The sequence below is a fragment of the Moschus berezovskii genome, chromosome 3 (assembly GCF_049115385.1).
Source record: "Moschus berezovskii isolate FMDL1 chromosome 3, NW_MosBer_1.0, whole genome shotgun sequence".
NCBI classification, from domain to species: Eukaryota; Metazoa; Chordata; class Mammalia; order Artiodactyla; family Moschidae; genus Moschus; species Moschus berezovskii.
The window spans coordinates 30378332-30402150 of NC_142462.1; the positions used below are offsets into that span (position 1 = coordinate 30378332).

At 37.9% G+C, this 23819-nt stretch overlaps 1 protein-coding gene across 1 annotated transcript in view; it reads right to left on the reverse strand.

Moving 5' to 3' along the window:
• Positions 1-23819, reverse strand: part of AGMO (alkylglycerol monooxygenase) — a 403245-nt gene that overhangs the window by 194270 nt on the left and 185156 nt on the right. Inside the window, exons 9-11 of the mRNA XM_055420518.2 lie at positions 19440-19574; positions 17839-17955; positions 159-241 (exon numbers count right to left, since the gene is read on the reverse strand). Coding sequence (XP_055276493.1) covers positions 159-241; positions 17839-17955; positions 19440-19574 — 335 coding nt within the window. The remainder of the gene's footprint in view (positions 1-158; positions 242-17838; positions 17956-19439; positions 19575-23819) is intronic.

Here is a 23819-nt window from a genome sequence, read left to right on the forward strand (position 1 = left end):
CAGACAAACCACTACTCTGTAGCATTTAAAATGAGTGTAAATTTGCAGTTTCAGCTTTACTCTTTTAATAACAAATGTTTGCTGAATTTCAAATTTTCACAAATATTCTAAAAATCACATTATAAAGTTACATAAGATGAAAGAATTTCACTTTCTACCTTTGATCCAAAAGAAATCCAATGGAGGTCAAGGTCAGGATAATGAAGCAAACCCTCAGAAGGAGAGTGACCTGAGATAGTACCTGTCAAACAAACACAGAGACCAATGGATTCTTTATGTGGGTCAGCCAAATGAGTATTAGAATTTAAAGCTGACAGGAATAACAGCCCCAATTTTATTTTATGTTGCATCATTTGTTACTGACATTTTTCATGAAGGTTGAATATACAAGGAATATTTTGGTTTTCCTAATACAATTTAGTTATTTTGTTGGGCACTTGGAGAATGAATTAGACAATTCTAATGATTGCAGCCATGAAATTAAAAGACGCTTACTCCTTGGAAGTAAAGTTATGACCAACCTAGATAGCATATTAAAAAGCAGAGACATTACTTTGCCAACAAAGGTCCCTCTATCCAAGGCTATGGTTTTTCCAGTGGTCATGTATGGATGTGAGAGTTGGACTGTGAAGAAAGCTGATCGCCGAAGAATGGATGCTTTTGAACTGTGGTGCTGGAGAAGACTCTTGAGAGTCCCTTGGACTGCAAGGAGATCCAACCAGTCCATCCTAAAGGAGATCAGTCCTGAGTGTTCTTTGGAAGGACTGATGTTGAAGCTGAAACTCCAATACTTTGGCCACCTCATGAGAAGAGTTGACTCATTGGAAAAGTTCCTGATGCTGGGAGGGATTGGGGGCAGGAGGAGAAGGGGATGACAGAGAATGAGATGGCTGGATGGCATCACCGACTCGATGGACATGAGTTTGAGTGAACTCCGGGAGTTGGTGATGGACAGGGAGGCCTGGCGTGCTGTGATTCATGTGGTCACAAAGAGTTGGATAGGACTGAGTGACAGAACTGAACTGAACTGAACGATACTTTGCTTAAATTGTTCTTGCTAATCATTCTTTAAAGTTTTGACTTTCATAATTCTTTGAAACACCTGTATCCCCACGTATGGAGAAATCACTTACCTTTTATGAATAAATACCACCTTTCAATGGTTATTTTTAATATCAGTCAACTCTTTGTTGTTTCAAACCCAAAATTGCCTTTAATAAAGAAAATATTTAAAGAAGAATGTGTTTATGAGTGTGAACACATACATGAAAGAGATTACACATATCCACTCACACTTTGATGAAACCTATATGTTCCTACCTATAAGTCAAAAGTCCTTTTTTGAGTTAGTAACAAAAACAACACATCTCTCTGGCATAATTACAAATTAATTATATGTTTTGTTTACATGTAAAAATTTAACAATTGTGTTTATTGAGCATCTACTCTTTTACAGCTTCCATGCTATGTGTTTTATACATATTAATTCTTTTTATATTCCTAGCAAACTTGCAGAATAGGTATTATCAAGGCTTTGAATATGAAAAAGCAGATGAAATGAGACGTAAAAGATTAAGTAACTTTTCCATCACACAGAAATAAATGATACCTCTGAAATTCAAAATAGACCTGACTGACCCCGAAGTGTGACGGTGGAAGAATCCATATGAGCAACACACTTAAAGGGATTGGAAGCATAGGTCTATACTGAAGTTACTCGTGTAAGGGCCAGGTGGCTACTGCTTCAGATTGAGAGTGGATGAATAAAATCAAGGAGCTGGATACACAGCCAGCCACTGAACAGCTTCCCCACTCACTGATGGTATTGATGTTTCATGAGAACACCAAAGGTTGTATTACATTGGCTAATAGAGTGATCAAACACTCTCTCTTTTTTCTTTTCCCTAACTAGAGGTAATGTCAAGTCATTATTAACTAATATACACTTTTACAACTAAGCAGCATCTGTCCAAAGTTTAAACAAACGGTACCAATTGCCACTGCTGCTCACACTCAGTATTTCTATTCCACATCATCTTCTGAATCAGCCCCATCTCTCATGGACAATTTCTAACACTTCCCAAGTCACTTTCCATATGCCTAGGATGGCATCCAGAATTGCCAAGGGAATTTAACCCTCTAGAGCCATAATTCAATACAAGACTATTATTGAATAGTCAAAGATCTGAATAAAAAGTGTCAGGATGCTTAGGAAAGTGGAGACAGTACTGGATATCAGATACAGGATGGAGAATTTGGTGAATTCCACAATGTTTGAGTGGAGAGTTGGAGAGCAGGAAAATGCTATTTAGGTGTGTGAAATTCAGCAGTGGCTTCTCTGGGACAGTAAAGCAAAAGAAAATATTTCCCCCATGGTAGAAGTAATGAGGTGTGCTTGAGCAGAGAACAGATTGTGTGTGTGTGCTCAGTCGTGTCTGTCTGATTCTTTGCAATCCCATGGACTGTAGCCCACCAGGCTCCTCTGTCCATGGGATTTTCCAGACAAGAATATTAGAGTGGGTTGCCATTTCCTCCTCTAGGGGATCTTCCTGACCCAGGAATCAAACCCATGTCTCCTGAGTCTCCTGCATTGCAGGCAGATTCTTTACCATTGAGCAACCCAGAAATGTTGGCTTAAGGGAAATATTTTGTTTCTAAAAACATGCTTCTTATTACCATTATTGAAGAAGGAATTGGCAACTCACTCCAGTATTCTTGCTGGGAAACCCCATGTATAGAAGAGCCTGGTGGGCTACAGTCCATGGGATCTTAAGAGTTGGACACAACTCAGTGACTAAACAATAATACACACACACACATACATATATATATTGGAGAAGAAAATGGCAACCCACTCCAGTATTCTTGCTTGGAAAATCCCATGGACAGACGAGCCTGGCAGGATACCATCCATAGGGTTGCAAAGAGTGGGACACGACTGAAGCGACTTAGCATATCATTACTGCTTCTTTTTGATATTTTAGAAAAAAATTTATATGGAAGGGAGAAATGATTTGTGCTTCACACATGAAGCATTTAAATGCTCTAAAAGAATACAGGGTTTGAATTTATTTGAACCTATTAGCCATGTAAACATGGTCAGATTTTTCAGCATTTCTAAGCTGTGTTATGTGTTCAGTACATTTCAAATAAAATATGAGTTTGGTAAAGACTGTAATAAAATACTTAGAAGAGTGCTTGGCATAAAGTAAGAGGTCAACTAATGGTCATGATAATTGTCGATGCTATTATATTTAGGCTTTATTAATTTTCCAAGTAGCACTCAGGCTAATCTTAAGGAAGCACAAATAAAAGGCTAATTAGCTATTCCAAATATCATGGGAAATTAAGAGACAGAACAAAGTATATTTTTTGTTTTGGTAAGGGAATTTATGATCCCTGAGCCAAAAAATGATAAAGAACTCCTCTCTCCACAAATTGCATCCTGGCTAATGGTGCTGGTGTGAAAACCAACTTAATATGACTATTTGCCTGCCTTGTCAAGCCTCTATTGGCTACTAAGTACCTGAAATTTAGCCTGATTACCACCCTGTATTTGAGTTCCTCTTCCATACCATACTATCCCGGCTTCTCTACGTTTGAGGGCTGGCACCTCCAGTTTTTCATTTGCTCATACACACAATTAAAACATCCTCCTGACTGGCCTCTCTAATTCTAAGTTGTGTGTCCACCTATCCTGGCTTCCCACCCTGAGTATGTAACCAGAGTTATCTCTTCAAAAACATGTCATGTTTTATCATTCTTATATTCTAAATCCCCCACGAGCTTCAAATCTCACTCTGAACAAAGCTCAGTCTTTACTCTGGCCTCTATACAACATTCCCACTATTATCATATCATCCTTGAATGATTTCTGTCTTTCACTCTTAAGCTATATCAGAAATTCTGCTCTTCCTTGAATATGACAAACTTCCCACTCAAATCTATTTCTTCTACAGTTTCTTAGGCTTAAAATGACTTCCTCCAGTGATCCTTAAGGTTTATTCCTTTATTTCATTCAGGTAACTATCACATATCCTTGTTCACCCTATGTAAAATAGTAATTCACCATATTGATCTTAACTTTATTCTGTTGTATTTTCCATATAACATCAATAATATATTTGTTGAGTGACTGACCAAATGATTGAATATTTTACATATGTGTTTATTATTCATACCTTTAATATAATTCTAACTGGCTTACTAAGTAGCTTAATATTAAAACATTAAATATTTAACTTAATATAAATATATTAGTTTCTTAAATTAAAAAAAGTCAGATTTTAATTAAAATTTAATATGAATGTACTGAATATTTGTGTTAAATATTTAAAACATTGACTCCTTTAATATTTCTACATTTAATTTCATAAAGAACAAAACCATCCTGAAACTCAGTTTAAAGGAAACAGATTACTTGAAAAAGGAATTTAATATAGAGCACATGTTTCCTTAAAGAGTCCATTTTTCTATAGAACTTTTACGTTTTTCCATATAATATCCTTTGCTGGGGCTTCTCAGGTAGCATGAGTGGTAGAGAACCCACCTGCCAATGCAGGAGACATTCTCTGATTTCTATAAATTCACGTATGAATACATGTTGAGCCTTTGCTAGACACTGTGGTAAACAGAAGTTTATGAGAGTGAGCAGTAAAGTCAGAATGCCTGCCCCAGAAACCATACTCCTTTAATGCCTGCTGGTTGGACATCAGTCCAGCTACACTAGAGCAAAAAAACAGAATAGACTTTATAGACTTTGATCACTGTAAATACTTAGCCTCCTGTATTTTAAACAAGAGGTGAAACGACATGTAGCTCGTTAATTTTTTTATAACAGTACAATTTCATTTTTCATTGGGCTTACCACCATTTCCCACCATTTACTGCTAGTATATCTTTCATGTAAAATATCACTCTCCTCGAGTGCTAACATGGAACTACTGTAAGTTAAGCATTGAATATAAGTCTTTATCACAAAAATGAGGAAGTCCATAACTATAAAAAGCTTATGAAGCAAGAAATTAATTTTTCTCCTTTAAAATTATCTTTCAAATCCCAAGCAGTTTCGTAGCTCTTATATCCTTAGGTTTCCTGGTATAGGAATCACCATCCATGCATTTATGCCTGAAGAACACTACTTCCCTGCTACTTTAAGTAGATGAGAAAAAAAAAATACTCATAAGGCAACATTAACTACATAGGAATACAAAAATTATATGCCTGTTGCTTTAATAATTAATGAAAGTGTGAGAGTCCTTCCTTGCCCATAGGTATATAAGAAAGAAAGCCGTTTTCTCCTTGAATGGAGATATCACCCTCTTACTCGTCCATGGAAAAATTCTGGTGATCAACACAATGATCTTTTATATTTTCCCACACAACAAACCTCACAAAGGGAGACAGCAGACCCACACACTACATCCTCAAATAATAGTAGTCTGCAATATAAATTCTTTTTTTAGAAGTTTATTGTCAAAGACAATTTGATAATATTTTCCATAATCCTAAGGATTTAGAGATGAAAATGTCTTCATTTTATTATATCACGGTGGTATATATTTTTAGGAGTTTCACTGTAAGTTGTCTGAAAAAGTCTACTAAAATCATTATTTTGATTCAGAGTGCTAATCTTTCCAAACACCTGTAAGAATAAGGTAAAAAATTTCCTAATATTTAAATGTCTGTAACCTCTGATGTGAAGGCAGAAAATCTGGTTGGAGGCATAGCTGCTCCGCTACCTCATCATCCCTGTGACTCTAATGGCTCCTTTAAATTGTAGTTGTTGTTGTTTAGTCACTAAGTCATGTCTGACTCTTTGCAACCCCATAGGCTGCAACATGCCTGGCTTCCCTCCCCATTCTTCACTATCTCCCATAGTTTGCTCAGACTCATGTCCATTGAGTTTGTGATGCCATTCAACCACCTCACCCTCATCCTACCAGATACCCTGAGGTGAAACCTGAAGGCTTGAAGATGCTTCCCAGAATTACAGCATAGATACAGGAGCAGAACTCAAGGGGATGCCATAAAGCAATTTGTAATTCTACATGAATCGAAATAATCTATATCAAAATAAAATCCTGTTTTCTTTTTAAAAAATCAATATTGACCACATTGTTTTCTTCTACATTTTCAGTACTTTTGGTTACTACTGAAGTATACACAAAGATATTAGATCAGAATGAACATTTTCTATAATTTCAAACTAGAAGTAAGCAAAATAAATATATATCAAAGGTGAAATACATTGCCTAAAATGAATAAAAAATACACACTTAAGAAGCAATTAATTTATATGGAGTTAGTGACCTTCTACAAAAACATGTAAGAAGTAAAAGAAAAAATTTTATTTAAAAAATTTTAACTAATGTAACTTGAATAATTATTTTCAATCAATGCAAAGAAATAGAGGAAAACAACAGAACAGGAAAGACAAGAGATCTCTTCAAGAAAATTAGAGATACAAAGGGAACATTTCATGCAAAGATGGGCTCAATAAAGGACAGAAATGGTGTGGACCAAACAGAAGCAGAAGATATTAAGAAGAGGTGGCAAGAATACACAGAAGAACTGTACAAAAAAGATCTTCATGACCAAGATAATCACGATGGTGCGATCACTCACCTAGAGCCAGACATCTTGGAATGTGAAGTCAAGTAAGCCTTAGAAAGCATCACTACGAACAAAGCTAGTGGAGGTGATGGAATTCCAGTTGAGCTATTTCAAATCCTGAAAGATGATGCTGTGAAAGTGCTGCAGTCAAAATGCCAGCAAATTTTGAAAACTCAGCAGTGGCCAAAGAACTGGAAAAGGTCAGTCTTCATCCCAATCCCAAAAAAGGGAGTGCGAAAGAATGCTCAAACTAACGCACAATTGCACTCATCTCACACGCTAGTAAAGTCATGCTCAAAATTCTCCAAGCCAGGCTTCAGCAATACGTGAACCGTGAACTTCCAGATGTTCAAGCAGGTTTTAGAAAAGGCAGAGGAACCAGAGATCAAATTGCCAACATCCGCTGGATCATGGAGAAAGCAAGAGAGTTCCAGAAAAACATCTATTTCTGCTTCATTGACTATGACGAAACCTTTGATTGTGTGGATCACAATAAACTGTGGAAAATTCTGAAAGAGATGGGAATACCAGACCACCTGACCTGCCCCTTGAGAAATCTGTATGCAGGTCAGGAAGCAACAGTTAGAACTGGACATGGAAAAACAGACTGGTTCCAAATAGGAAAAGGAGTACATCAAGGTTGTATACTGTCACCCTGCTTATATAACTTATATGCAGAGTACATCATGAGAAACGCTGGGCTGGAAGAAGCACAAGCTGGAATCGAGATTACCGGGAGAAATATCAATAACCTCAGATATGCAGATGACACCACCGTTATGGCAGAAAGTGAAAAGGAACTCAAAAGCCTCTTGATGAAAGTGAAAGAGGAGAGTGAAAAGGTTGGCTTGAAGCTCGACATTCAGAAAACAAATATTATGGCATCTGGTCCCATCACTTCATGGGAAGTAGATGGGGAAACAGTGGAAACCACGTCAGACTTTATTTTTGGGGGCTCCAAAATCACTGCAGATGCTGACTGCAGCCATGAAATTAAAAGACGCTTAACTCCTTGGAAGGAAAATTATGACCAACCTAGATAGCATATTAAAAAGCAGAGTCATTACTTTGCCAACAAAGGTCCATCTAGTCAAGGCTATGGTTTTTCCCGTGGTCATGTATGGATGTGAGAGTTGGACTGTGAAGAAAGCTGATCGCCGAAGAAATGATGCTTTTGAACCGTGGTGTTGGAGAAGACTCTTGAGAGTCCCTTGGACTGCAAGGAGACCCAAGCAGTCCATTCTAAAGGAGATCAGTCCTGGGTGTTCATTGGAAGGACTGATGCTAAAGCTGAAACTCCAATACTTTGGCCACCTCATGTGAAGTGTTGACTCACTGGAAGACTCTGATGGAGGGATTGGGGGCAGGAGGAGAAGGGGACGACAGAAAATGAGATGGCTATATGGCATCACCGACTCAATGGACATGAGTTTGAGTGAACTCCGGGAGTCGGTGATGGACAGGGAGGGCTGGCGTGCTGTGATTCATGGGGTCGCAACGAGTCAGACGTGACTGAGCGACTGAACTGAACTGAACTGATATTTTAAGCTCTGATTCTACTCTTTTAAGAAAAAATGAATGTGCACTGAACTAAATAGAGAACAAGGATCGATTTTCCGTTCCACTTGAAAACAAAATAAACAATATATCAACAAAGCAATCATTTTCAAGACCATGGATATTAGGCAACAAAGATCAGCAATTCCAAGGAAATGGAATACAAAAGACATGAACCCCTACGATTGCTCCAGGTTACTACCTTGAGAAGCTTCTAGGCTGCATCCCAGAGGGAACTCAGAGGGACCTGGTAGACTTCCTGATTTGAGGAGAGAGAGCTAGGGTTTTGGAGAAGCCCAAGGATGCTATTTATTGGAAGAAAAATTAGTCACTCAGTAGTGTCTGACTCTTTGCGACCCCATGGACTGCAGCCTGCCAGGCTCCTCTGTCCATAGGACTTTACAGGCAAGAGAACTTGAATGGGTAGCCATTCTCTTCCCCAGGGAATCTTCCGGATCCCTACTGAAATTGTGTCACCTGCACTGCAGGCGGATTCGTTACCATCTGAGCCATGAGGGCCTGTTTGATAGATAGGACCAAAGAGGAGAGAGCTGCATGGACAGAACTCTCTTCATCTGCAGAGGGTGCCCATCAGGTCTCATATATCAGCTCATGCATGAGCTGATATACAACGTCCAGGGCTCACAGCAGGGCCAGCTCTCGTACAAGTTGCCACCAGCAGAACGAACCACCTCATGATTCACAGGGAAGTGGGTAGAGAACATGGAAGGGTCTTGCCTCAGTATCAAACAGCAATTAGTCCAAGGCTGAGCAAACTTAGCAATGAAAGGTCCTATGACATTTGCTTAGGAAGACATTCACATTGATATTATCACTATCATTTTTGGATGTTCACTAGAACTACTCCAGGGGTCACTGGAATCCTTCTAAGTTATCAGTATTTGTTTAAAGATTGCACTAAACTCAGTATGCCAACTTTTTCTATACTCTTGTAAGGATACTTTTATTTTTTCACTAAGAAATAAATAGAAATATCGGTTATACACCTTTTAGTTCTTTCCCAAAATACAAAAGATAACAAAGACTTTAAAAGACAGTCTCAGAGAGGTAAACTTCCTTTCAGGATGCTCAGTAACTCAGTTGTGTCCAGCTGTTTGCAACCCCATAGACTGTAACCTGCCAGGTCTCAGCGTCCATGGGATTTCCCAGGCAAGAACACTAGAGTGGATTTCCATAACATCCTCCAGCGGATCTCCCCGACCCAGGGATCAACCCATGTCTTTTGCATCCCAGGCAAATTCTTTACCATTGTGCCACCTGGGAAGCCCGCCTTTTCAGGAGAATGACTTAGTAAATAAGACCTTCAAAATCTGTGCACTGAGATTTTAAGTTTCCAACGCTGAATTAAAATGTCTCGTTTTTACATAGCTTTAATAAATCAAAATGAGATACTAATTCAAATTATAAGCAGTTTATGGTTGGTTGTGTTTATCATATGAAAGCTTTTAAAGGAGTTGCCTGATACTGAACAAACTTTAAGACAGTACTAATAGTATGAAGATGTATTTAATTTCAGTTAATATTCCATTATTTGATGCAAAAGGCATTTTAAATTTTCAGTTTCCCACTTTATCATATTTCAATACAATGGACAAAACTATATTTTTCATTGGCATTCACAGGAATCACTTTTCTAAGTTCCTGAAATCTATGCTTATTAGACAAGTAGCTTTGGTTAATATCCTCCCTTTACTAATACACATTTATTACATTCATTTCATGGCTTTAAATTATAATTGATACACAATTTAGCTCACATTTCTTTTTTCATATTACTTCAGTTACCACCTAAAAACTTTAGGAAATTAAATTAAATCCCAGTAGGCTGCACTGGAGGAAAACAGTATGCATTGAATATTGACTTGAGAGGTTTCACGTAGGTCCTAAATTAGATCTAATTTGAGCAAGTGACACTCTCTGTTATGACAGTGCAACTTTTTTCCTAAGGATATGTTAAAACCTGTCAATATGAAAGAACTGGTTGCAAATTTTTAGTGCCCATAATGTTTTACAGAATACAGCATTCAGGGAAATTGAAGACAATTAAAACCTGTTTCCAAATTTATACAAATAATTTCAAATGCCTCATTAACTTGAAATGTATCACTACATACTCTGTGTTAGACATATCTGCACTAACTTTACTATACATTCTATTACGTGAAAGTGTTAGTTGCTCAGTCCTGTCCAACTCTTTGCAACTCATGAACTGTCTCCCGCCAGGCTCCTCTGTGCATAGGATTCTCCAGGCAAGAAGAGTGAAGTAGCCATTTCCTTCTCCAAGGGATCTTCCCAATCCAGGGAATGAACCTGGGTCTTCTGCACTACAGGCAGATTCTTTACCATCTGAGCCACCAGTTCAGTTCAGTTCAGTCACTCAGTCGTGTCTGACTCTCCGAGAACCCATGAGTCACAGCACGCCAGGCCTCCCTGTCCATCACCAACTCCCAGAGTCCACTCAAACTCATGTCCACAGAGTCGGTGATGCCATCCAGCCATCTCATTCTCTGTCGTCCCCTTCTCCTCCCGCCCCCAACCTTTCCCAGCATCAGAGTCTTTTCCAGTGAGTCAACTCATCGCATGAGGTGGCCAAAGTATTGCATTTTCAGCTTTAGCATCAGTCCTTCCAATGAACACCCAGGACTGATCTCTTTTAGAATGGACTGGTTGGATCTCCTTGCAGTCCAAGGAACTCTCAAGAGTCTTCTCCAACACCACAGTTCAAAAGCATCAATTCTTTGGCGATCAACTTTCTTCACAGTCCAATTCTCACATCCATACATGACCACGGGAAAAACCATAGCCTTGACTAGACGGACCTTGGTTGGCAAAGTAATGTCTCTGTTTTTTAATATACTATCAAGGTTGGTCATAACTTTCCTTCCAAGGAGTAAGCGTCTTTTAATTTCATGGCTGCAATCAGCATCCAAAGTGATTTTGGAGCCCAAAGAAATAGTCTGACACTGTTTCCACTGTTTTTCCATCTATTTCCCATGAAGTGATGGGACCAGATGCCATGATCTTTGTTTTCTGAATGTTGAGCTTCAAGCCAACCTTTTCACTCTCCTCTTTCACTTTCATCAAAAGGCTTTTGAGTTGCTCTTCACTTTCTGCCATAAGGGTGGTGTCATCTGCATATCTGAGGTTATTGATATTTCTCCTGGCAATCTCGATTCCAGCTTATGCTTCTTCCAGCCCAGCGTTCCTCATGATGTACTCTGCATAGAAGTTAAATAAGCAAGGTGACAATATACAGCCTTGACGTATTCCTTTTCCTATTTGGAACCAGTCTGTTGTTCCATGTAGAGTTCTGACTGTTGCTTCCTGACCTGCATACAGGTTTCTCAAGAGGCAGGTCAGGTGGTGTGGTATTCCCATCTCTTTCAGAATTTTCCACAGTTTATTATGATCCACACAGTCAAAGTCTTTGGCATAGTCAATGAAGCAGAAATAGCAGGGAAGCCCATATTCTATTATATAACCTTATTAAATAGTCAAACTGTTTTGAGTCTATTATTGAAAAGGATAGCATTGCCTTTAAAGTTTTACTTTGGAAACATGCTAGTGCATCCATATTTCCATTTCAAACCCATATTCATGACATCACCCCATGCAGTGAACCCTGGCAGCCTACGAATTGATTCCCCAACATTACTAAAGTAAAATCAACACGAAAGACTGTGGGTCATATCACTAAACTAAACAATATATATTTAAATGTATGCATCGCAAATTTCAGTGAGAAAGGAATGTGCCTTTTTACATCTTTCTGGTGGCCATCAAATTGCTTTTTTGACTCTCATAGTTATTTATGCAGAACTTGCGTACATTAAACAAGTAAGTATTTATCTACTCTGGTATATGTGTAAATAGAAAGGGCTGTCGGACTACAGCAGGGTCCGCAATTACAAGTCAGCCACAACTTTTTCTGTGTGATTATTGGCTACAGTCAATCTGGAAAAAAAATATTTCTGTTGGATTTTAATGTCTTCAGATGCTTTTAAACATCCCTAAGACTACAAAGGCACTATAGAATTTTGCAAATAAGCAAACCTTTTTCCCCCCCTAGTTGCACAGCATGTTTTTAGCAAAGGAAAACATGTGTGGGAAATAAGCAAATGCACTTTTCAAAATTAATTTGTGTCAAGGATGAAGCTGTCTCCAACTCTAATTTCAATCTGCAAAGGATTTCATCACTTGATATTTCTCTTTGTCGACATATCTACATCAGTTTCTCATATAGTTTTTTTACGACAGTGGAAAAATCTTGCAAAAACCATGCTATGAGTTACATATTGTAATACACACCCTGTCTGGCTACATTTTAACCCAAGTAGCACTCACGCATGCCTAAACATTCAAATTTTCTTGGTGAGCTTAATATTAAGGGCTCTCCTGCAAAGTCAAAATGGGTAAATCTTCATTTTTATTTCTGTGAATTAGATTAATTTATTTTGAGACTATATTTAGTCTAAAAATTCAATAATGCCAACTGTACTCAGTATTGATCAGTATATCAAAAGTTAGATATTTAGATATAGATGATGCAGCTTTTTTTATGGTGTTACTCAATTATTTAACCTCCATTAGTGCACATATATTTTAATCATAATATAGGTGAACAAGTTAAAATAACAGTGTAATCAATGATGGGATAATTATGTAATACTTGAAGACACAATTATGTGGCCCTGCTGCTGCTGCTGCTGCTGCTAAGTCACTTCAGTCATGTCCGACTCTGTGTGACCCAATAGATGGAAGCCCACTAGGCTCCCCCATCCCTGGGATTCTCCAGGCAAGAACACTGGAGTGGGTTGCCATTTCCTTCTCCAATGTGTGAAAGTGAAAAGTGAAAGTGAAGTCACTCAGTCGTGTCTGACCCTTAGCGACCCCACGGACTGCAGCCTACCAGGCTCCTCCATCCATGGGATTTTGGTGAAGCAATTAATAAGTCTAACCATTATGCTGCTGCTGCTGCTAAGTCACTTCAGTCGTGTCCGACTCTGTGTGACCCCATAGACGGAAGCCCACCAGGCTCCCCCGTCCCTGGGTTTCTCCAGACAAGAACACTGGAATGGGTTGCCATTTCCTTCTCCAATGTGTGAAAGTGAAAAGTGAAAGTGAAGTCGCTCAGTCGTGTCCCACACTTAGTTTGACATTAAGACACACATTGCTAAGAGTAATGTAATTCATACTGCTTTTAAGAAACCTTTGCTCCTGAAAGAAATTGTTGGCTTCAAATTTTGTTTCTTTTGAAGCTAAAGACAAATGAATTTGCTACAATGTGGAACTGGTTTCATTAGTGTAGTGCATATATAAACCAGCAAAGAGTAAACCAGTATATTTCCTATCATGATATTTCCAAAGCATTTCTGGTCACACTGTATCCTATTTCTTCTTTTAAGTTCATAGAATGGAAATTAGAAATGAAATCATCGTTTTCTGTTAAAATCAGGGAAGTCTTTTCCATAGATTTTTTTTAAGTTATACATGGAGTGAGAGCATAAGTGAACTTGTCTATTGTCCAAAATTGGAGTCACTATGTGTAGCAATATTGGGTTATTAATTTTTAATGCAAAAAACACACAAACATACATAGATCACTAAAGTCTTTCAGTTCAGTTCAGTTCAGTCGCTCAGTCGTGTCTGACTCTTTGCGACCCCATGAATCACAGCACGCCAGGCCTCCCCGTCCATCACCAACTCCCGGAGTTCACTCAAACTCATGTCCATGGAGTCAGTGATGCCATCCAGCCATCTCATTCTCTATCATTCCCGTCTCCTCCCGCCCCCAATCCCTCCTAGCATCAGACTCTTTTCCAGTGAGTCAACTCGTTGCATGATGTCTTTAAATGATGTTTAAAATTAAAATGGTTTTCTTCAAGGTTATCCAATAGTCTCTGTAATAACTTTCTGTAAATCTATTTTATTTAGCAAGATACACAGGGACATACAGTTATTTGTCCAACCAGAAAATATCCCCCATTCCTTCTGTATTAATACTATGCCAATTTTATTCAGGTATAAGGAGGAGATATGCTCAGCAAGAAAGTGAACCCTTTATCCCCAGGGCTTGAATTACGATATGACTTAATATGATTTATTCATATGATATATTCATGGTTAATTCATGACCTGGTGTTAGTTATTGCTTCAGTGTGGGCATATGAATTCGTCCTGAACAAAGAGACATGAAAGGACATTTGCTGAGAAGTACTCTGGAATTTTTCCCCTCTCTTTCTTAAAAGAAATTTCTAAGAAACAACTTGCTGCCTTTGGTGTCACTGTTAGGACAGGATGCCCAGAATTGCTGTAATTGTGATGAAAGTCCAGAGAACTGTAGAAAAGTCTTTTGGAAACTCTGCATGTTTGAACTGCTAAACTAATCAATCCTCGAAATACTCGACTCTGAATTTTCACTTTTATTTAAGCTGCATTTAATTGGATATTCTGTTCCTTAGAACAGACTCTTTGTGACCTTGTGTACTGTAGCTTGCCAGGCTCCTCTGTCTATGGAATTCTCCAGGCAAGAATACTGGAGTGAGTTTCCATACCATCCTCCAGGGGATCTTTCCAACTCAGGGATGGAACCCAGGACTCCTGCTTTGCAGGCAGATTCTTTACCATCTGAGCCATCAGAGAAGCCTTTATATATTAAAGTTACTTTAACATAACCTTATACTAGGCTAATTTGTCTGCATATCTTATTTATCAACTTCTACTATGGAGCTTTCATGGATAGACAGTTATCTGTCAATAATTTTTGAAAAAGGTGATTAATCTTTCTTGAATTCACTGCCCAATAATCCCATTTGTATTTATACACATTTTCTTGATTTTTACATTTCCTTAGACTTTTTCACACTATTTTTTTATGTCTAAAGGTAATTTCTATTAGATTTTTTTATATCATTGTCTGTTAGCACTTATAGTAGATATATATGTATATATATATTTTGCTCTTTTAATGCACTAATTCTCTCTTTAGTAGTCTTCAGGTGGCGCTATGGTAAAGTGGGGTTCCCCTAGTAGCTCAGCTGGTAAAGAATCCGCCTGCAATGCAGGAGACCCTGGTTTGATTTCTGAGTTGGAAAGATCCCCTGGAGAAAGCTGCTGCTGCTGCTGCTGCTAAGTCAATTCAGTCGTGTCCGACTCTGTGTGACCCCAGAGACGGCAGCCCACCAGGCTCCCCTGACCCTGGGATTCACCAGGCAAGAACACTGGAGTGGGTTGCCATTTCCTTCTCCAATGTATGAAAGTGAAAAGTGAAAGTGAAGTCGTTCAGTCGTGTCCAGCTCTTCATGACCCCATGGACTGCAGCCCACCAGGCTCCTCTGTCCATGGGAGTTTCCAGGCAAGAGTACTGGAGTGGTTGCCATTTCCTTCTCCGCTGGAGAAGGCTACTCACCAGTATTTGTGGACTTCCCTGTGACTCAGAAGGTAAAAAATCCACCTACATTGCGGCAGACCTGGGTTCGATCCCTGGGTTGGGAAGAGTCCCTGGAGGAGGGCATGGTAATCTACTCCAGTATTCTTGCCTGGAGGTTCCCATGAACAGAGGAGCCTGGTGGGCTATCCTCCACAGAGTCTCAAAGAGTCGGACACAACTGAAGCGACTTAGGAGCAGCAGCAGCAGCAAACTCTCAATGAAGTCGCTGACCTCTTCATGTCCACTGTATTCTTGTGTTCCAGAAGTTTAATTTGATTATTTCTAAATATGCTTCATCATTATATCGTGGTTTTTCATAATTTCTAATTTCTTTTTAATTTCAACTTTGCATCTTCAAACATATTAAATTTACTTAATTCATGTTTTAATTGATTTTATTTTCAAAATCTATTAACTCCTTTGTTATTTCTGCTAAGTGCTTTCTCATGGTGGCTTTCTCCTAGTGTGTTTCTGTGCTTTTTATCTCTATGTTCATCACCATTGAGACATTACCTAGGGACTATGCTGAGACTTGTGTTTGAGAGGACTGCTCTAAGCGTGATTTGAACATGAGTCTTTTAAACGTGAGTCCTCATCTGACACTAAACTGTATTTAGTTAGGCTTATAAACTAATGATTAGTGTAAATCCTGAATGCATATTTGAGTGAGAGATGGTTTGTAGCTAAAAAATCACAGGGAAGACTTTTTTTGCCTCCTCAAAGCCAAGTCCAATAAGGGCAAGTTTCTGTTTTATGTTTCTTTTCCTACCCATGTAGACTCTCAGCTTTGTTTCGGGTCCCTTAAGGAACTGACCAACAGTGACTAATCAGTGCCTGGGACAGCTGTCAGGTCAGAAATAGCACCTCATTGAATTTGCATTTTCTCAACATTTTCAGCCTCTAAGGAGTACCTCAAATTTTTTGCTAACTCATCTATGTAGTGTAAAGAGTTTTCTTAAAAATTACATTTTGCCAGTAATTTTAGGTGTTCGAACCACCTTAAAAAGATGTTGGTGTATCTAACCCACTTTGTTGAAAATGGAAACCTCCTTTTCATTGTTTCTTTAGAGCCTAACTAACTGTTATTCATACAGAGCTACGAATGAGTCCTCACTGAGTCCTCAACATTCTTAACTCAGTGAGGTTCTTTTATGAGGTATGTATTTACTTGGTAACAAAGTCAAAGACACCGATTTTCCATTCTTCTGTCATTCTACTTTCAATTTCACCTATTTCCAACCTAGTTGTGCATGCGTGCTCAGTCACTTCAGTCGTATCCGACTCTGTGACTCCGTGGACTGTAGCCCACCAGGCTCCTCTCTCCACGGGACTCTCCAGGCAAGAATATTGGAGTGGGTTGCCATGCCATCCTCCAGGGGATCTTCCCCACCCAGGGATGGAACCTGTGTCTTCTGCATTACAGGCGGATTATTTACCTCTGAGTCATAGGGGAAGTCTCCAACCTAGTTACTTTACTATAATTTATGTACTTCTTTGAACTATGTTAAGTATTTTTTGAAAAAAACATAATGTGAATACATCTTTGATACAAAACAAATATTTAAAAATACCTCTTTTTATCTTTTTATAGTTTACAGGGCATTGTTATATACATTATGCTATTTTTGTTTTCTTCAAGATGTAGGCGGTAAGGGTGTTCTTATGCGGCCAAAAAATGATTCCCCAGGTGGTAATACCTAAATTAGAATCCAGATTCTAAATCCTGGTCCAGTGCTCTTATGCTTGAGTAAGACAAACTGAATATTTTGAATATTTAGAAAGGACGCAATAAATAAACCTTATCATACATTGCAAATCCCCTAAATTCAAGTTATCAGGGTATTCTCTAACTGAAGATAAGCATGTTGAAATTCACATAAAGTCCAATTTCCCCAAAACATTTAATTCTAACTTCTGAAATACTTTCCTTATAATTGTTGAAGAATCTATTTCTGGCAAATCATTTCCTACTAGCCATTTAGATGAATAATTTACTATTTGATGGGCACTTTATACAGAAATATTTTGGCTATAATTAACTTATAATTGGCTCAATTAATTAAATTGATTGTAGATGAATTCGTTTACCTGTTTAAATGTGAGATACTGCAAAAATTCAAAAAACTACCGAAAAGAATAGAGTACAGGGAGAAAAGAGAGATTATTTCAGAATGACATAATTTTTTCATACTCTATTTAAAATTTGCACTACTTACAGCTGTATCTGCGAAGGTCTCTTCATAAAATGCCAGCATCAGAGCAAACTGTACCACTACATATATCTTTAATAGCTGAGATGCCGATGATGAGAAAGGAACTTCTTTCCCCTCGACCTAGGAAGATAGAAAAAAACTTTTCCATGATATTGCTCCATTATCTCTCTCATTGAAATTCACACTAAGTCAAGAGGAGATATGAAAAAAGAAATGAAAGATTTTGCGTTTTTTTTCTTTTAGATCCTTGAAACAACTCATGTTTATTACTTCAGATAGGAAAAAATGTAAAAATTAGACTTGTTTCTCATTTCAGAAACATTATGAATCTGATCTTGTCTGCTTTATACAGAGCAATGTAAGAATTGATACTGATGATTAACATAAACAAAATGAACATGTTATGTGAAATATTAAAATATGTCCATGATTATAAGTCAAAGTATAGCAAGAGAGAAAATGGAAGGTGACTTGGGGTAGTGGAGATAATCTTGCTTCAAAGAGAAACACTGTCTTATTGAAAACAACTTTCCCAGAATACAGTTTCCCAGACACACTATAATCCTATCCTTATAATGCAGATGTAGGCATCAATATGACTTTAAAATATTCACTTAGAATTATCTATTGAAGAAAAGGAAAATAATAAATGACACATAGCTGACTAGACTCTCCAGAGCTGAAGTAAGCAAACTCTTTTCACCTATATCAATTTAGAATGTTGTTCTATGACTAGCTGTGAACATAACCAGGTGTCTGGGAAATTCCAACACAGCAGCTTTCGTAACTGCAAGAGAAAACATCCTTATTTAAATTGAGATTTTTGAAAAATAACATATTCAAATAAAACATATGATTTTCATTTCCTTGATATACTGGCTAACTTTTATACTCATAATTATCTCTGAAATCAAGAGTAGCTTATTGTTTTTGTATCACTATTAATGACAGTTATCTTGATAAGCAATCGCAATATATATGCTAAATGATTGGAAAGCAATTCCTTTTTCATCAGAGGAATTCCATATTGAAACTGAATTTTTCATTTGGATTTCTATGTTTTACATCTCCGCTTTGCTTAATGTTTTATTTTTTAATGGATTTCTGCTTTTAATGCTACTACTCCACTATGGAATGAATAAAGCTGTGGTCTGATCCAATAGCCACATCATTTTGGTGTGGCTTTAGACCTTCGATTCTGGAGATCTCAGTTTTTCATGGACAAATGAAGACGACAGAATCATCCAAAAGTCTCCCTCCATCTCTCGCATTCTAGGTTCTGTGATGGACCCACAAGTGTCTGTGTGGTTTCTGCACTACACAAAGGCTCTTGGCTGTGGGTTTGAGCCAAGAAAACCAGTCTCTGGTGCTCTGCCCCAAACCATGCTCCCTAGGGAGAAGCAGCATCAGTCTGGGAGACGGCACCCCTCTGACTGGCCCCTAGGTGGTGTCCACTCATTAAGTTACACATTGCGTGACTGCATCTGCCTCAGGAAACATCTTTTTCCAGATTTGCATGAAGTCAGCATGAATTACAGGCTGGCTGAAGACCTGACAATAGGAAATAAATCTTTGCCATCATCAAATTCATGAACACTATTTACCTCTGGGATTTCTTCAATCAGTCCAAGCCTTGGTTTACCTGGACTCCATCCTGGTCCTTTAAATATGACAGAAAACTTATTGAAGAACCCAGGTGTGGCCCAGAACGTAGTCCATATGTTAACTAAATGATGGAACTAGAAGAAGAAAAATATAATTCATTTGAAATAAGGAAAACCCATAACAAAAAGGTTATATACATTAAGTCATGTGTTTTATTTTATTGTATAATGCAATTTATAAATTATTTGTTAATATATAGTTATATATAATTTGCCAATGATAATTAATATGAAATTGTGTTATAAATTGTATACCTTATGCTTAAATGTATTCTTATCAATATTTCTGAAACTTCACAAAATTTGAAATTTTAAAATATGGCAATAGCTTAAAAATCAACAAAGAATAAAAAAATGAGTTCCGAGACTTTACTCCCAATGGCATTAACTAGCAGCCTGTGCACTCAACAAGCCATGTCGAATGACATCTTTTCTAAACTCCTAAACAGTTGTTAAAGTTGAACTAGACTCATATAAATATGTGTATCTGCTATGTATTGTTAAAAGAACTTTATTTACTATATTGAATTACAGGTAAACATATCAAATTAAGAAAAAAATTTCAGCACCATTTCTGAGGGTAGATTTATAAGCATTTTTCATATTCCGTAATAAGAAAAAAGTTTACTGAGTCAAAAGTTTACCTTGAGGCTTATAGCAGCAATTCACATTCTTTAAATAACATACATTTGATAGGTATAAAGTTAAAGTATGCACATGCATGACAAGTACTCATTAAATATTGGCTATTAGGATAATTAGCTATATATACCACACATGTTATAATAATGCATCATAGAATTAAAAATAGTCCTAGATACTGGGCATCAACTATAGACTCTAAAAATGACTTCTGTTATAATTGTAGTGATAAATTAATGCAGAAAGAAGTTTGGGGTCTATCAGACTTTGTGGTCTCATGTGTATTTTCATGATCTCTTAGAGAATTTAAACTGCTAACATTATAAAAATGGCTTTTAAAATTACTTGAAATATTACAATAAGGAATCTAAAGCAATTAAGGAACAATGTAGGATTTAGTTGAGGTTTTGTATTAAAAATAAAAATAATACAGAAAATTACTGGCATGACACACATTAATACACTTACTTATTCTGCTATTTTAAAAACTAACTGCAATTGTATTATTATCATTCTAGACACAAACCATGAGAAATATATGGTAATGTTTTTAAATAAGGAGCACTTTTTCATTTATTTCTTTGCCAGTGGCCTGAAATACCTGGACCCCAAAAGAAAGCAAAATGAATGGTCTAGGCTTAAAAATAAAAGAGGACAAAAAAAAGCCCTCTCTATCTAACAGGGGACATTATAAGTTGCTTTTCAATCATCTGATGGGAAGGTGAGAAATTTAGCTAAATCAGTCCTGGGTGTTCATTGGAAGGACTGATGCTAAAGCTGAAACTCCAATACTTTGGCCACCTCATGCGAAGAGTTGACTCAATGGAAAAGACTCTGATGCTGGAAGGGATTGGGGGCAGGAGGAGAAAGGGACGACAAAGAATGAGATGGTTGGATGGCATTACCGACTCGATGGACATGAGTTTGGGTGAACTTCGGGAGTTGGTGATGGACAGGGAGGCCTGGCATGCTGTGATTCATGGGGTCGTGGAGAGTCGGACACGACTGAGCGACTGAACTGAACTGAACTGGGAGCAATACAAGTGAAAGTAGATATACAATTTTGTAAGTTGAGGGACTCCAAATTATTACAATTTCCTGATTTGATATTTCTGACAATACAAGGGAGTATGAGAAGACTAAACCTTAGACATAATTCTGACAATTATTATGTGAAAGGAAATTTTATTTGAGGGCAGAAATCTGGATTATTGAACACAGATTCAGCAGCAGCTCATAAAGACCTGTGATTGTCTGAATATTGTGTCTTCAACACCTAATCATCCAATTCCTGATGCAACCCATGCCAGGCAGTTTTGAACCTCTTATTGTATCTCGAATAAGAGCCTCTTTTCTTCCGCGTGTCCAGTCCCCAAGCCTTGCTAGTTAAAGGATCACCATCAACCAGCAGTGTCTGCATCTCCTGGGAGCTTGTTAGAAACAGAATCTCGGATGGAATTCAGACCTACTGAACCCATCCTTTAATCAGATCCTCCCATGATTCATATTAGGTTTGAAAGGCTCTCTCCTAGAGGACAGAGACTAAGCTGCATTTCCTTTTTAATCCCTATGTTATGAAGAGAAGACCACACCCAATGAGGAAGTGTCTCTAAGGGCATTATCTTGAAACCTGACTTCAGTTCTATAAAGAAAGTACCTAGAAATATTTATTAAGAAAGTACCTGGAAATATTTGCTAACATCTTCCTGGAAAAAAAAAATCTATCACATTCTTAGTAGCACCTAAGAGTGAGAAAGTGAGAAAGAGAAAAAATACAATTAGTCGAGAAGAAAGAAGAGAAATAATCAACTTTTCTCTTCTGAATAGTGACATAAAAATGCCTTTCATTTGAAAAGTGAAGTCAATTTATGACAGCCTTTTCCATAAAATTGAGTTGATCAATTTTGGGACTGGGCCTTCAACCCACTCTACTTTTATGGTTTGAATCTGACAAACTGATAGTTGGAGGAATTATTTAAATCCTGGGAATCTCAGTTTTATTCACCAAAAAAAAAAAAAAAACCCTGAGGCTAACAGAAGATATGAAAGAGATGGGAATACCAGACCACCTGACCTGTCTCTTGAGAAATCTGTATGCAGGTCAAGAAGCATGAATTAGAACTGGACATGGAACAACAGACTGGTTCCAAATAAGAAAACGACTGCATCAAGGCTATATATTGTTACTCTGCTCATTTAACTTATATGCAGAGTACATCATGAGAAATGTTGGGCTGGAAGAAGCACAAGCTGGAATCAAGATTGCCGGGAGAAATATCAATAACCTCAGATATGCAGATGACACCAGCCTTATGGCAGAAAGTGAAGAGGAACTAAAAAGCCTCTTGATGAAAATGAAAGAGAGTGAAAAAGTTGGCTTAGAGCTCAACATTCTGAAAACTAAGATCATGGCATCCAGTCCCATCATTTTGTGATTTTAGCCATGAATTAAAAGAAGCTTACTCCTTGGAAGGAAGATTATGATCAACCTTCTCTGCTTTCAAAAAGCAGAGACATTACTGTGCCAACAAAGATCTGTCTAGTCAAGGCTATGGTTTTCCCAGTAGTCATGTATGCATGTGAGAGTTCAACTATAAAGAAAGCTGAGCGCCAAAGAATTAATGCTTTTGAACTGTGGTGTTGGAGAAGACTCTTGAGAGTCCCTTGGACTGCAAGGAGATCCAATCAGTCCATCCTAAAAGAAATCAGTCCTGATTATTCACTGGAAAGACTGATGCTGAAGCTGAAACCCCAATACTTTGGCCTCCTGATGCGAAGAACTGACTCATTTGAAAAGACTCTGATGTTGGGAAAGATTGAAGGCAGGAGGAGAAGGGGACGACAGAAGATGAGATGGTTGGATGGCATCACCGACTCAATGGGCATGAGTCTGTGTAAACTCAGGGAGGCCTGGCGTGCTGCAGTCCATGGAGTCACAAAGAGTCAGACACGACTGAGCGACTGAACTGATCTGAACAGAAGATAAACCTTAGTAAGTTTTAACAATGGTTATATATTTGTGCTGTTAGCAATGCCCTGCATATAGTCAAAGCCCAATAAATGTCAATTTTCTTACTTTAACTTTTTAAAAAATCTTTGAGGAAGTAGGTTTGTAAAGCAGACCCAACACAAACCTGCACTTTCTCCCTTTCTGAATGTTGTATATCCAGTCCTCTGAACAGAGCTGTCATTGACTGACCTCTTCAGTTTTTCAAGTATTCTTATCTTTTTCTCATTTACTAGTCCTGACCCCAGGGAGTGTTTGCGGTGGTCTGCTGCTGACGGATCAGAGCTTCACAGACATTCCTCATCTCTCTAGTGCCAACCATTGAGACCAGCGAACAACCAATACCACATGTCTGACAGAAAACTAGTCCAGGGCAAAGAGTCTTAGCAGGTGAGGTAATGTGCAGACCTTACCCACCCATAATAGCTCCTGACACCTCAGTCCAAGAAGAAGAGGGCAAAGGCCTCACCTTGAATTTCTAACCAGAGTCATGTAGCCTTGAAGCAAATATTTTTCTTACTCTGTGATCAGCCTTAATTATACATTTTACTACCACTCCTTCTGAATACACGAATATATTTCAGGTCTATTCTGAGAGGTATGTTACTAAAGAACTATTCCTTTTAATTCTAGGTAACAGACATCTTTAAAAATTGTGGCAATGAATTGTT